Here is a 15,095-nt window from a genome sequence, read left to right as displayed (position 1 = left end):
GGAAATATGGATCAGCAATATGCTCTAAATTGGTGATGTACAACTGTAAGTCCAGCAGTGAAGAAAATGAGACCAGAGGACTCTGAGTATGAAGTCAGCCTGTGCTACATAGCTAGTTACAACAACTGCTTCCAACAACAAAGAAACCAACATCAAAACAAACCAAGCAAACAGAACAAAACTAAAACAAAAAAACAAAAAACAAAAACAAACAATAAACAAATAAAAACAAAAACAAACAAGAGAAACACCAGAACAACCCAAAACCTAGACGTGAGTCTGTAGCTCAGAGGAAGTATATGTGCTGACCATGCTCAATGTCTTAGATTCGATTTCCCAGCACCATGAAAACATCAGCAGTAAACCATTCCAAATGGGATGACATCAGTGTCCACAGTCAATATCATCTATGATTAAAAAGCTAGAATAGTATAAAGGAAGCCTTCACCAGTGGAAATATGAGTGTTTTAAAGGCATTGCTAGTACATACTTAGCTGCAATTAATGTAGTTCAAAATCAAGATAGAATGTTAGAAAAATAGTAACATAAAAGGAAATTTCCAACAGCCTGTTTCAAATATTGAGCCAATGAACATCAGTCCCTCTTTTACCTAGTGGTTTTGCTAAGGACACTGGTTTTGCTCTCTCTGCAGGAGTGTTCCTCTTCTCCGTCTTCACATATCAATTATTAACCATTTTTTTGTTTTGTTTTGTTTTGTTTGGTTGTTTTTTTTTTTTTGCAGCATCTGGCACAAAATGTTCGTACTTTCCCTTTTGCTCAGAGTCAGCTTAAATTAAGCAATTTCCTATTTTCACTTTGGTAAAGAGGAAGGGCAGAAAATCATGAACTGGAGTATCACTTAGAGGAAATTCATTTCTACCTTTCCTCTTTGAGCCTCTTAAGCGATACAGACTGGGAAAGGCCAACTTTTCTTCAATTGGGGGATCAATTACTTCCACCAGAATCACCTCTGAGAAGAGACACAGGTAACAATAGCTGCTTCTCTTGTTTTTCTATCAACTGATCAAGTACACTCTAGAGAACTTCATATGGTGTGACATGAGGACAGAATTATTGGGGAAGCCCTGTTAGTTGTGTTAGATCAGGTTAACTCTGGCAGCATGTGAAAACTGTCATTCTGCACAGGTTATTTTCTCCCAGAGTACCATATGACTTGTGTTATGTGCTAGGAAATTAAGATAGAGGAATCTATGGATTTTTATAACTCTTTATCTGGGTCAAATGTTTATCTATTATCCATCTGACAGATGTCATTATAGAAGACAGGTGAGATGGGCCAGTATGTAAATACACTTGATCCACAGGTTTGACTGACCACCTAGTTTGACCCCTAAAACTAACATAAAAATAGAGAGAACTCACTTTGTAAAGTTGTCCTCTGAACACATGCACCATGGCTCAGGCAGCTCCACCTCAAGAACAGTAATAAAAATAAATAACAATTTTGAAAATAAATTCTGTAATAGAAGGATTGATGTCTATTATCATGTTGTATTCTTCATGGGAATTAGCTCATGTCTGCTGTATGGTGACAAAATTTATTTTTCATATAGCTTCCGCTGGGAACATCATAAGAGAGCATATTGTATGTGGCATGTTCTTAAATGGAATGGTTTGAGATTAAAATTTCATATGTATCCTTTATGCCTCTCTCTGTTGCTCCCACACCCCACTCTTCTACTTTCCTGGTTGCTGAAGTTACTCCAGGTTACATAACATTTCTGAAAATGTTGCACCAGGAGCCTCAGAATAGAGAGAACATGGGGCATTTGTACTACGTCTGGATTACCCGACTCAGTAGATCTTTTTAAATTGAAACCATTTAGCAGGTCCAACCAGGAAAAGGAATGTGTAGACTGTGGCTGAGTGGAGATGTTGGACATCTCAGTTGTTCGGGGCTTCAACACAAGAAGTATTTATGTGTCTTAGATCAACTGCAGTATCAACTTTCAAATACTCTTTTGAAGGTAGTGTCTGGGAAACTATGAAATAAATGTATAATTGAAAATACTACAGTAACATTTTTATAGTCATGTGTTTATCAAAATGTGTAAATATTTCAAAGCAAAATTTTTATTCATTCAGAAAGCTTTGAATATTTTATTTGAAAACATTTTTTCTTTTAAAAGACTTATTTATTATATGTAAGTACACTATAGCTGTCTTCAGACACTCCAGAAGAGGGAATCAGATCTTCTTCCAGATGGTTATGAGCTGCCATGTGATTGCTGGGATTTGAACTAAGGACCAGATTTTTTTAAAGTTTTTCAGTGGTACTAATTTTATTTAATATTTTTATATGTTGAATATTTTGAACAAACAGGTGTGTCAATATTATGACAACTTATTAATAAATTTTGAGTTCTTTTCATATTTCTTAATAATAATTGCTATGACCATTAGAAGTATAAACAATTTTAACAGAAATCTGCAAAATGTTCTCAGCTGTAATGGAAACCAGGACAAGTCCATGTTATGATGTTTGGCTCCTTAAAGGAGTTAATCTGACCCTATGCCTTACTACCCCACCAGATCTAGGTACCTTCGTAAAGGTGGACATTTCAACCTTTCCTTTAGAAATCACTCAGGGCCACATTTTAACAGAGAACCTACTTCACATACTTCCAAGATGAGTGAGCAGGAGGTCACTTACTCAACTCTGAGGTTTCACCATTCTTCAGGATTACAGAACCAAGTGAGGCCAGATGATACTCAAGGGCCCCTAGAAGCTGACCACAGAGGTAAGTGCTTTAAGTGACTAAATTCACCTACTTCTACACTTTTTAACTTTTGATTTTTGAAAAAAATATCTATTGACTTCTGTTGAGACCTTTGAAAACAAATGTCTATTGACTGTTGAAAACTATAACCTTCCATTTCATCTCAGCTTGGTGGTGTACAAGGATGTGAGGAAGATAAGAGTATATTAGTAGGAGAGTAATACTATAAAAATTGTCCTAAAGTAAGTTTAAAAGATAGAATAATCAATTTTAAAAGTAAAAGAAAAAAGAAAGAAATTATAACCATAATTCTTCTTATAGTTGTTAGCTTATAACAAAAAATAACAGATGGTCAGAGTAGAACAATTAAAATCTATAAGTAAAAAGTCCTTGAGAATAGAGAAGCAAAAAGTTTGACATTATGTCAAACTTCAGAAACCATTATGAGGTTGTTATTTAGTCTAGTCCCAAAGAATTCTGAAAATTAAAAGTAACAAACATGAATCTGAAGAAACACCAAATATTCTAGAGAATAATATCTTAAGGAAAATGTAAAGTGTGCACTAGAAATAAGGCTCCTGCTTTCATAGAAAGTATTTAAATCATCTTAAATATTTCCCACATCTACTGCAACAAAACAGCTAGAATTGTCCATCATAAGAGGAAATCCCTTCCTGGGAAGAGAGTTGCAGAGGAAGAGAAAGGATGCGAGAGAGAAGTGGAGATGGGAATATGTAAACCACACTGTGGTTTCCAAAAATGTCCAAGAATAAGATTGTTAATGAATATGAGAAAAATCTGAATGTTTTCTTCTCTGTTTCTGCTCATTCTGCCCACACTGTCAGAGTTGAACTCTAAGCTGAGAACCTTAACTTATTTGATATAGAGATAATCAGCAGCTTGACTTTCTCATTGTGAACAGCTCACATGCACTTTGTATTGTGTAAAGCAAAATAGATCTTAGGAATTAACCAAGTTGACTTTTAAGACCCTTTAAGGATGGGACTGGATACGGGTCAGATCCAGAACAGCCACAGTTCCCTAAGAGTTCTCAAGAACATTCATCTCTCTCTCTTTCCTCTCCATTCTAAGGCATGCTTTCTTGGTAGACTGCATGTTCCTGTTTGGTGTCTTCTATTTGGAGTGTGTCTGTGCCTCCAGTCCTTTCTGTAGGATACATTTTTGATCCTGTAGAACTAGGTGAGGGCACATGCCTGTTACCTAGTCCTTCTAGACTGAGTGAGTAGGGTTCAGAATACAATGCAAAGACTGAAATAAGTTCAAAATCCTGTGAAACTTCACACAGGTAGGACTTCAATTGTAGGTTAGTTTTAGGTAGAAATATACAAATTTGAAAGGACATTTTCAACCAGTTTCTATCATGGACTTCTGTAAAAATTATAGAGACAAATATCCCTTTGTTTCCATGCTATGAAAAGTATAACTGATATTGACATGTGTTCTTTTTTAGTGATGATTTGCTTGCCTTGTTTTTTATTATTATTTATTTATTTAAGGGCATTCAGTCTCCTCTCACCTTACCATAATACCTCTTGGAATCCTCTGTTCCATTTTGCTTGTAACTGTCGCAGTGTTGGTGACACACAGTGAGTAGCTGGGGATACATCTTTGACTTTCTATTTAAGGAATAATCTGAGACACTAAATATACAGTTATTATATTCCATTGTCCTGCCTATAATCAGGGAATGAGCCAAAATCTCTTGATTTTATTTTTTTTTTAACCTGGCATAATACAATGTCCTCTTCTCTTATATACCTAATCTCTTAGCTTTGGGGCTGGGTGGGAGCTGCCTTGTTCTGTGTCATTCATGGCCATGTTCCTTCTAAGGACTTATTGATAGTCTGCTTTCTGATCTCAGGTAATTTGTGAATCTTAAGTAATAATTCTGAGATGAACAGCTGTGAGAAAGAAATGATGAACTTCTTTTCATTATTCCTCAGTGTATATTGAGGTCAGAGTTAAGTAAAAAGACTTCATCTATACATAAACATTAAAATTTAAACTTTATTGGATTCCTTCACATACATAAAGAAAAATCACTTTCAGGCTATGCTTAAACATAGTTAAATATGTGGATATTTTGCTCTCCACATGATCCAATAAGAATTGTTCCATTTCTTATCATTTTTTAGTTAAAATTTTCATGGTGCATTAATATTTGCTGAATATTCTACTTAGGTATTTATTTGTAAGTCTGTGCTGTAAAAATCAAGTAACTGGAAGTTACTTCCACCATAATTTTATTCACTTACTTTACAGTCAATTTACCTAAAGAGAAAAAATTGATGTGTGTATGTCTATAGTGAGTTAATTGAAGTGTTAATTTACAAATGTTGAAGGACAAACTAAAGAAATGACATGTATTGGCTGTCAACATGAAGGGATTTTTTTTCTAATCTTAAATTTAAATATGTACTCCTTATGAGAATTTTTGATGTTATGTCTGCTGTTTATTTTAGTTTTTCAGTATAATCAAGAAAAACATGAGCTACAGGAAACTCTAAACAAACTCCACCATAACTACAGCACCATGCAAAATGAAAGCTACTTAAAGGAAGAGATAATGAGAAACAAGTCAAAAGAATGTGATTCCTACAAAAATCTTTTGGACACCATCAACAGACAACAGTACAGATGCCACGGGCAAACTAAGATTGTTTTACATTGCTTACAGTACAGAGGTACAGAGGGGAACTTGACAAAAGAATTGCATTATTTTCTATTGTTTTTTTTCCTCCAGAAGACTTGAAGTCAAGTATTAGCTTATGATGCTGATGATGTGTGAGTTAGTGGTCTGGGTTTCTTTAACTTGTGTTGGGGCCTGGAACCCTGGAACCCTGTTTGGACTAGGAGAACCTTATAGTTGATAGAACTCAGTGGCCTTTCTAACTCATACTCATCCCAGAAGATGGAATCATAAGTCAGCACCCCCAACAATTCAGGTCCTTGTGACTTACTAGAAAACCTGAATCTCTAACTTTGTTGCTGACAGAACATAAGAAGTTTTAGTAAGAGTGCATCTACTACATATTTACTCTAAAATGGACTTAGAACATTTACATGGATGCAGTAAATTATTCTGCGTGTACGTATGTGCATGTGTATGTGTGTGTGTGTGTGTGTGTGTGTGTGTGTGTGTGTGTGTGTGTGTGTGTGTTTGTGTGTTTTCCATCTGACTTGTGTTGAGAGAGTTGGCCTGTTTGTAACAAAGGAGGCCTCCCTGGAGCAGACATGGGAGCCTCACCATGCTGAGCACACATTGTAGATTTGTCAGTGCTACAGTTAATGAGACTGGAAAGATGAAAATATCAAGTGTCACAAGGAACCTTTTTTCTCCTTCATAGTGACTGGTCATCTTTAACTGACACAGTTTATCAATCATCAGTAAATATTTTCTTCAGGATTTCTAGTTTACAAAAAGATCTCATGTATAATCTCACAGTGTTGTGTTAGTAGTGGGTAATGATCTTTATTATGCAAGGACTAATATCATTAAAACTGCTACATTAAAAAATTTGTGACAGGAAAAGAAAAAGCTCTAAAATATATCATTAACGTATTCCAGATTCATGAAAAAAATTTTGGTTATTATTTTAAAATAACTTCATCATCTACAAATGGTACCATAATGATTTAATCTTCATTAGGGGGTTGAGCGAGGAAGATTTTAACTTTCAGGACAATCTAGACAGCATATCAAATTCAGCCTGAGCTACACAATAATACCTTTCTACAGGAAAGTGAATGTTAGAGATAAAGTTTCTTAATAGAGTGTATCCATCCCCAGCACCTTACTAAGCAAAATAATATTATTGAGGTATCCTTGTTACACTAACTACACACATTTTTATGTCTTCAGCTTTACACATTTAAGCATGTGGCATGTCATTGAAGGCATCAACACAATCAGGAGGCTATTAATATCAAAACCTCCCTCTTAACTCTCTTATTTCTATTAAGGTAAGAGCATTTAATATAGACCATAGCACAATGCTAACTGCACAGAAGTGTGTGGACCAGTTTGGAAACAATACATTACTGCAGATCTAGAATTTTGTCATCAGTTTAACTGCCTCTGAGTAGCAAGTGCTCATAGCCTGACCTCCAGCACTTGGTATCTCACAAGGCTTTGTTTCATAGAACTGGGTTATTTTAGAAACCTAATCTGCATGGAATCATAAAGTATGGTATTGCTGTAAATCTCCAGCCACTATAAGCCCATGCAAGGAAAACACAACTCAGTTATATATTTATAAAATGTACACCTATATTGGGAAGATGTGCCTCTACACCACTTTCTTCCCCAGCTATGAAATCCCTGCAATTGATAGTTTCTCCAAGCCATGCACATCTGTTCCATCTTTCTTCCAACTCTCTCCCTCTGTCCTTCTCTGTTAGCAGTCTCCTCCAAATCCTTCTCTTCTGTAGCCCACGCAGTTGTCTCGCCAGCAAGAAGTCACGCAGACACTAGGATCCTTCTACAGCAAGCATTTATTCCATCATGAAGAGGAAGACCCCGAGCCAATAATCGGCACTGCTTATATACACCACAGCGCGGCGTGTCCGCCCATGATTGGCTGTTTGCTCATTACCCCATGTGACGCCCCGGGATGGGCTGTGACTTGGCGCCTTTTCACTCTACGCACATGCGCAAACAGTTGTTTACCAGGAGTCGACAGCAGATGTAGGCGCCATCTTGTCAAGGCGAATGCCTCTCCAGCTCTACCGCTCTCCACACTCTTCCCCTCCACTTCCTGTCTTCTCTGGAAAGGCAGCCTCCTCATTTTCACCCAATGATTGTCTATTTGTCTTTATTAGCCAATCAGATAATTAAGGGAAATTCCTCTACAGTATGGTCCTAGGCCTGGGGAAGTTCACTTTGCACACTATCCTCAAGTTTATCCATGTTCATCACATAGGTCAGGATCTCACTATTGAGTTTTAGTATGAGACATGATGTCATTCCATATCCCAGGGTGACTTGGAACTCACTGTTTACCCAACCAAGTCTGACATGGAAGTTACACTTTGCCTAGGCTGGCCTCAAACTGGTAGTGACCCTCCTGCCTCTCTCTTTGGAGTGCACTGGTTATAGTCATAATTAATCATGCTGGGCTGATTCATTTCCCTTCAAAGGCTAAATAGTATTCTTTTGTGTGTACATGCTACATTTTCTCTACTGATTCATCCATGATTGACACATAAAATATTTCTATATCTTTACTGTTATTAACAATGTTGCATAGATCATAGGTGTACAGGCATCTCTGGGCATTATAGAATCTCAGTTTATGAGACCTGTAAGTTTTTACTTTTTAAACACTGGTTTAAAAAGTATATTGCCCTGATAACAAAATACCAGAAAATACTAAGTTTACCTTTGTATTTCACCTTCTCTGTTCCAGGCAAATATGTGGAAGGATACTGGTTCTGCTGTGGCCTAAAATGTTATTATTTCATCATGGACAATAAACGCTGGGATCAATGTAAACAGACCTGCCAACGTTGCAGCTTATCTCTTCTGATGATAGATGATGAAGATGAACTGGTACCACCAACTCTTACATATCCATTTATTATCTTAGACTCTGTCTCTAGTCTTTGGATAGTCAGATATACTGTACCCAGGTGTTTTGTTTTGTGTTTTTTGTTTTTAAGAAAGACCTTTACATTTATTTGTACATGCTTTTTCTGTAATGTGAATCAAATTGTACAGTAAGAGTGTCTCAGGTGACTCCCTCCTGCTCCTCAGGTAGTGCTAAGACCCTTTGATAGAGCATATCCTGTGACTGACAGTTTTTATTTCTGTAGAGTGATAACTGAATAGCAAGAGTCCATTGTATAGGGTTTGCTCTTTGGAACCAGAAAGTGAGGTTGCCTGAAATAAGAATCAGATGACAACAGGAGCAATAGTTGAACTCTGTGCCTATCTGCAAAATGGAAATGATATGAGTCATGCAAATTAATGGTTTTACCAGTTAGCCCCATGGTGATTTTCAATGAAACTGTCTATAATTTTTACTGCATAGTATTTTTATGTTTTGTTAAAAAATGATACCCATCTTTAGAAATGAGTATTTAAAAGAAAACAAAATTTCTAAGATTCTGGCATTTTCTGTTTAAATTATTACTAATGAAATCTCTTTAAATACAAAGACTTTTTTTTCCTAGAGAAGTGATTGCAGAACAACATTGAAACCTTGCTCATTTATAACATGGTACAATATTTATACATCAATTTAATACATGTTTAAACAACAACATTTAATAGTGTGATTTTCAAACAATAGTGTGATTTTCCATTTGATGCAGTAAACATCAGTAAAAATTTAAAATTATTCTTACTACTATTATTATTTTATTACTTATTCACTTTACATTCCACCTAATACCCCCCCCATCAACTCCTCCCATAATCCCTATCCCATAACCTCTCTACTTTCCCACTGAGCAGGTGGGGGCTCCCTTGGGTATCCCTCCACCCTGACACATCAGGTTTCCTTGAGACTGGGTGCATCCTCGTTCACTGTGGCAGACTAGGTAGCCCAACTAGAACAACATATTCCACATACCTGATCCTTTCATGGGGAAGCCATATGAAAACCAAACTGTACATCTGCTACATATGTGTGAAGAGACCTAGGTTCAGCCCATGTATGTTCTTTGGTTAGTGGTTCAGTTTCTGAAAGCTTCCAGGTTAGTTAATTCTGTTGGTCTTCCTGTGAAATTCCTAACCTCTTAGAGAACACAATACTTTCTTCTATTCTTCAGTAAGAGTCCTCAAGCTCCATCCAGGGTTTGGCTCTGGGTGTCTGTACCTATATGAGTTAGCTGGCAGGTGGAACCTCTCAGAGGACAGTCATGCTAGGCTCCTGACTACAAGCATAACAGAATATCATCAATAGTGTCAGGGATTTGTGCTTGGCCATGGAATGAGCCTCAAGTTGGGCAAGTTTTTGGCTGACTCTTCCCCCAGTCTCTGATTAATTCACAATCCCTGCATTTCTTAGCGACAGGATAAGTTTAGGGTTGAATGTTTTGTGGGAGTGTTAGTGACTCTGTTGCTCCACCAGGTCTCCTACCTGGCCACAGAGGATAATCTCCCCAGGCTTCATATGGCCCAATGTTACAATTCACAGTGAAGGATACACCCATTGATTCTTTGGCACCTCCCTTTTGCCAGGACTCTGTCTCTTCCTCGAAATGTCCCCTACCTCCCAATCAGTTGCATATTTCCATTCATACTTACAGCCATCCAGCCAATACTGTTCCATTCCCTATTCCAAGTGAGACTTAAGCATCCTTGCTTGTACCTTCCTTCCTGTCCAACCTCCTTTGGTCTGTGGCTTGCAGCATTGCCATCCTGTATTTTAGGGCTAATATCAACTAATAAGTGAGTACATACCATGTGTGCCCTTCGGGAACTGGGTTACCTCACTCAGGGTGATATTCTCAAGATCCATTCATCTGCCTGCAAAATATGTCTTTGTTTTCCATAGCTAAATAGTATTTCATTGTGTAGATGTACCACATTTACTTTACCCATTATTCAGTTGAGGACTATATATCTAGGTTGTTTCCAGTTTCTTGCTATTATGAATAAAACTGCTATAAACATAGTTGACTGGGTGTCTTTGGGAGATGGTGTAGCATCCTTTGGGTATATGCACAGGAGTGGTATAGCTGGGACCTGAGGTAGAACTATTCCCAATTTTCTTAGAATCTATTAAACTGATTTCCAAGTGACCGTACAAGCTACACTCCCACGAGCAGTGAAGGTGTGTTGCCTGTGCACCACATCTTCACCACCATGTGCTATCACTTGAGTTTTTTATCTTAGCCATTCTAACTTGTATAAGATTGGATCTCAGAGATTTTTGATATGCATTTTCCTAATAACTGAGGACTTTGAACATTTCATTAAGAGCTTCTAGGCCATTTGAGATTCTTGTGTTGAGAATTCTCTGTTTAGCTCAGGCTTAGAAGATAACAGAAGAAATTGATACATCTGTCAATAAACCTTAAATCTAAAAATTTCCTGACATAAAATTTCCAGAAAATCTGGGATACCATGAAAAGACATAACCTAAGACTAATAGGAATAGAAGAAGGTAAAGAGTACCAGGTCCAAGCCCAGTAAATACTTTGAACAAAATAATAGAAGAAACATTTTCAACCTAAAACAAAACATGCCTGTAAACATAAATGAAGCTTATAGAACACAAATCAGACTGAACCAGAAAAGAAAGTCCCCCTTCCACATATTAATCAAAATACAAAATATATAGAACAAAACAAAGAATATTAAAGAAGCAAGGGAAAGGGGGCAGATAACACCCAAAGGCAGACCTATCAGAATTACAGTCATCTTCTTAACAGAGGCTGTAAAAATTAGAAGGGCCTAGAGAGATATAGTGCAGCCTCTAAAATACCAAATGCCAACCTAGACTACAGTACTCAGGAAAATTCTCAACCACCATAAATGGAGAAGAGAGGATATTTAAACACAAATCCAAGTTCAAAGAATATCTATCCACAAATCTAGCCTTATAGAAAATACTAGAAGGAAAACTTTAACTCAAGGAGGATAACTACATCCAAGAAAACTCAGGAAAAAAAAGAATTCTATACCAGTCAAAACAATGGCATGTGCCATGCATACACACACACACATACACACACACACACACACACACACAGACACACAGACACACACCCACAATCAACATAATTAAATTTATACCATCCATATTTTAAAATATTATGAGTCATTTAATTAGACTCATGCCATTCAAATGTCACATGAAAGATACCCAAGTACTTCTGAATATCTCCCCATCTTCTCCTCAGTTCTGTCACTTCTGTATCTGAAGTAGGAAAAGTTCCTCTCTGGAGCATGGAGCTCAATGCACAGCATTCCACATAGCACTTTTCATCCTTTTCTTTGCAGACAGGGAATTACTTCCATATGCTTCCATAGTATTCAGGAATACAAATTTGTATAATTTCATAGAGCATCAGAAATTGTTTAGTGGTCCATGTTTTTTATGAGCCTTATGCAGGAAGATTGTGAGTTCAAGGACTGTCTTAGTTATATAGTGAAACTTGGTCTAAGAAATAGTCACAAATCATTTCATGAACCCAGTATCTCAGGGCACCTTAAGTTTTTATTTTAAATAACTTATTGAACTGACATCAGTTTTGATTTAAATGTGCTACCAGTAGGAAGTCACTTTAGAAACTGAATATGGTGGACTGAGGAGTGGGAGGACAGGACAGCAGAGAATGACACAGGAACACTGGGAACTTTTCCTGAGTGTTCTATTTTCCTCCCATCTAGCATACAGAAATTTTATTATAAGATGTGCTTTTTTTTCCTTTACAGAAGTTCCTTCAGCTCCAAGTTACTCCAGACAGTTACTGGATTGGATTGTCATATGATAATAAAAAAAGGGAATGGGCATGGATTGACAGTGGCTCATCTAAACTGTGAGTTTCCAGAACCCTTCAGACTCTAACACTGATGTGGGAACTGGGAAAATTGTGTGCAAAGGCTTTTGCTCATTTCACATGGCCTTCCTCATTTACTATGGGGCTCAGTGATAAGGACAAGTTGAATAAGACAGTGTCTGAGCAAGTGTTACAGACAAAAAAATCCTATCATCTAGGAGCTGACCAAAAGTGCATACATCTCAGGATTGTGTGTTCTAAGATGTCCAACGCACTACAAAGACAACCACTTTAGATGGTGTGAAGTTACTGAATCATCATGACAGAGTCAAGGAATGTGAGTCTCTCACATATTCACTTGACATTTTTTTACTGTCATTAGCTTATATAATTGATAGTTACTTATAAATATAAGAGCATGCTTAGATATACATACAAATGTATGCCTAACTTCCATTTCAAGGCATTGTGTTATATAAACTCCAAGTTTTATGTTTATTTATAATCTAATAGAAAACTTTTCCCTGATTATCTTTATTAATAATATTTATTTTTCTTGAGAATCTCACATACATAAAGTAAAATATGATCACAGCATCCCCTCACCTCCCCAGAAGCTTCCTCATGTGCCCAGCTATGTCTTCATAATTAACTGTCCATAGGCACATGATTGTAGGCCATTCACTGGATCTAGGCCCTTCACACCAGTGGCCACACCATCAAAAAGGAATTAATCTCCTTTTTCCAGTAGTAGTCGACTAACAATAGTAATTTCTTATGATGTAAAGAGCCCTTCCCCATTTTTGCAGAAATCATCTTGTTCAGAAGGCTGCATTTCACAGAGCTCTTTCCCTTCTCTGGGTCTTACATTCTTCCTGTGTCCTCTTCCCTGGTGTTCCCTGAGTCTTGCTAGTGGTATGGAGGGGAAGGAGTTGATGTAGATGTCTCCTTTAGGGCTGAGCACATATTATCTTCTCTTAAGCACTTTGGCCAATTCTGCCTCACTGTACCAAATTTTGGCCATTGTGAAACAGGGTTCTCTGGTGGAGGTTGAGGGTAACCCAGGTCTAGGCTATAACTATAAATGTCAAGAATGCAACTTAACCCCTGACCACTTAGCAGTGTTATTTTTAAGAGTTTCCTATCTAGAGTCTGTGACCTCCCTCAGTCTTGGGCTTTGATTTGGATTATAACACAGAACATGATTTCCTTCTGGTAAAGGCCACAGTTCGAATAAGGAAGCATCTATTTATTTTATAACATATCTTTTCTAGCAGGTCTGCATTATAGCATGAGGATTCATTGCATGATAGGACTACTTATATCTTTTCTTCCCTGCAACCTGCAAAAGAGCCTCATAATTTTTGAAAGCCAGCCCAAGGGAAGATATTTCAATATTAGCTTGAGATTGACTTTAGTAGTGTTAATGTCAAAGTGAGGAGTATCTTCAGCAATAAAGCCTTACCATGTAGGTATGGTAACCAAGGGCAGGAGCAATAGCCTATGCTACATGGGAGACATCTGTTATCTTCATGACCAGTAAGTAATTCCTCTAGAGGAATCCTTTGCCTTGCACTTTGGTTTTCTTTTAAAAACACATATCTTCTATCATTGTAACTCTTTTTTAAAGTTGCATTTTATTTTTAACTGCATTTTTTCATGGAATACATTTTGATCAGTTTCCCACCCACTATATATCCCTTGTTCCTCCCTACCTTCCTAACCACTCAACTTCATGTTATTTCACTCTCTCCAAAAATCAACAACAATAACAATTAAAAAAAAAAACAAAACAAAAATGGAAAAAATCAATCAACCAAGCAAACTAATCAAAAGCCCAAGAATTCAAAAATTTCCCCCTAACAAGCAAGCACACAAACAAAATCACATACACAAAAAACTCCAAGTCAGCAAGAAAACGTAGAGCGTGTTTTGCGTTAATCACAAGTTGATGCAGATGCCTCCTTTAGGGCTGAGCACATGCTATGGAAGGTTTCCATAAAGCCTTTTCTACATGTTTAGTTTTGGTTAATTCATCCTTTATTCTTTCTTGTCCCTTATTTTCTAGTAGTCATGCACCTTTGTCCTAGAATCCTCTGAATTGCCTTCTGCCTTCAAACCATTTATTTATCATTTTTTTCTGATTGTTGATTTTTTAGAAGTATAAATTATAAAAATCACCTCATAATTCTGTGTTTTCTTTTAATAACTTTCCTAGGTATTTAGATGTTATGTTGCTTTTTATATAATTTAAAATTAAATTTAATTTTTTATTATTTTGTTGACATTTTGAAATAGGGGTCCATATCACCCAGGCTGTCCTTGAACTCACGATCCATCTCTCAGGTGTCTGGCCTGTATATGATATCTTGAAAGATGTCAATCATACTTTTTTACAAGTGTTAGTTGGTAATCCTATTGTCTTTACTTTTATGGGTTTCATGTACTGTTTCTGTTGTCTTTTGTTCATGATGTCATTTTATTTGTGGCATTCATTGAGTTTCTTTCACAACAGCTACAGAAACTGTCTGAGGCATGGTACCCACAGTGGTAACTTTCTCAGGAATCCTTCATCAGTACCTGGGAACATGGCAGATATGCCTCACTTCTATTCTAAATGTGGCCCTGTCAGTGTGGACAGCCAGGTTTCCAGACTTCAGGAGAATATCTTCCTTGCTCTCCTCTAAGGGCACTCTTAAGCAGTCTATCACAGAAGTGGCCAGAGAACAACCAGCCTTACAAGATGTACCAATATGTTCTAATCACAGAGATTATTAGTACAGTTATTAATTCGGGTTTGTCTATATGAAGTATCATTTCGCACAGACTTGCCCTACTCTTCCTGGCTCTCTCTCCCAAGCACTGGGATATCTGGTATTT

General features: G+C 37.0%; 1 protein-coding gene across 5 annotated transcripts in view; it reads left to right on the top strand.

The window, feature by feature from the left end:
• The first annotated feature begins 877 nt into the window (after nucleotides 1-877).
• LOC116099679 (T-cell surface glycoprotein YE1/48-like) overlaps nucleotides 878-15,095 on the top strand; it is an 837,511-nt gene continuing 823,293 nt past the window's right edge. The window contains exons 1-7 of one of the 5 annotated variants that reach the window (XM_031383609.1): nucleotides 888-986; nucleotides 1,575-1,606; nucleotides 2,599-2,762; nucleotides 4,259-4,348; nucleotides 5,225-5,446; nucleotides 8,171-8,313; nucleotides 12,151-12,254. In XM_031383609.1, coding sequence (XP_031239469.1) covers nucleotides 2,651-2,762; nucleotides 4,259-4,348; nucleotides 5,225-5,446; nucleotides 8,171-8,313; nucleotides 12,151-12,254 — 671 coding nt within the window. In that variant the 5' untranslated portion in view covers nucleotides 888-986; nucleotides 1,575-1,606; nucleotides 2,599-2,650. Of the gene's footprint in view, nucleotides 987-1,574; nucleotides 1,607-2,553; nucleotides 2,763-4,258; nucleotides 4,349-5,224; nucleotides 5,447-8,170; nucleotides 8,314-12,150; nucleotides 12,255-15,095 lie in introns of all 5 variants that reach the window. The other 4 variants (XM_031383611.1, XM_031383608.1, XM_031383607.1 and 1 more) reach the window with 4 other exon arrangements.

Source organism: Mastomys coucha, unplaced genomic scaffold, assembly GCF_008632895.1.
Source record: "Mastomys coucha isolate ucsf_1 unplaced genomic scaffold, UCSF_Mcou_1 pScaffold20, whole genome shotgun sequence".
Lineage (NCBI taxonomy): Eukaryota > Metazoa > Chordata > Mammalia > Rodentia > Muridae > Mastomys > Mastomys coucha.
This window is presented reverse-complemented; position numbering and strand designations above follow the sequence as displayed.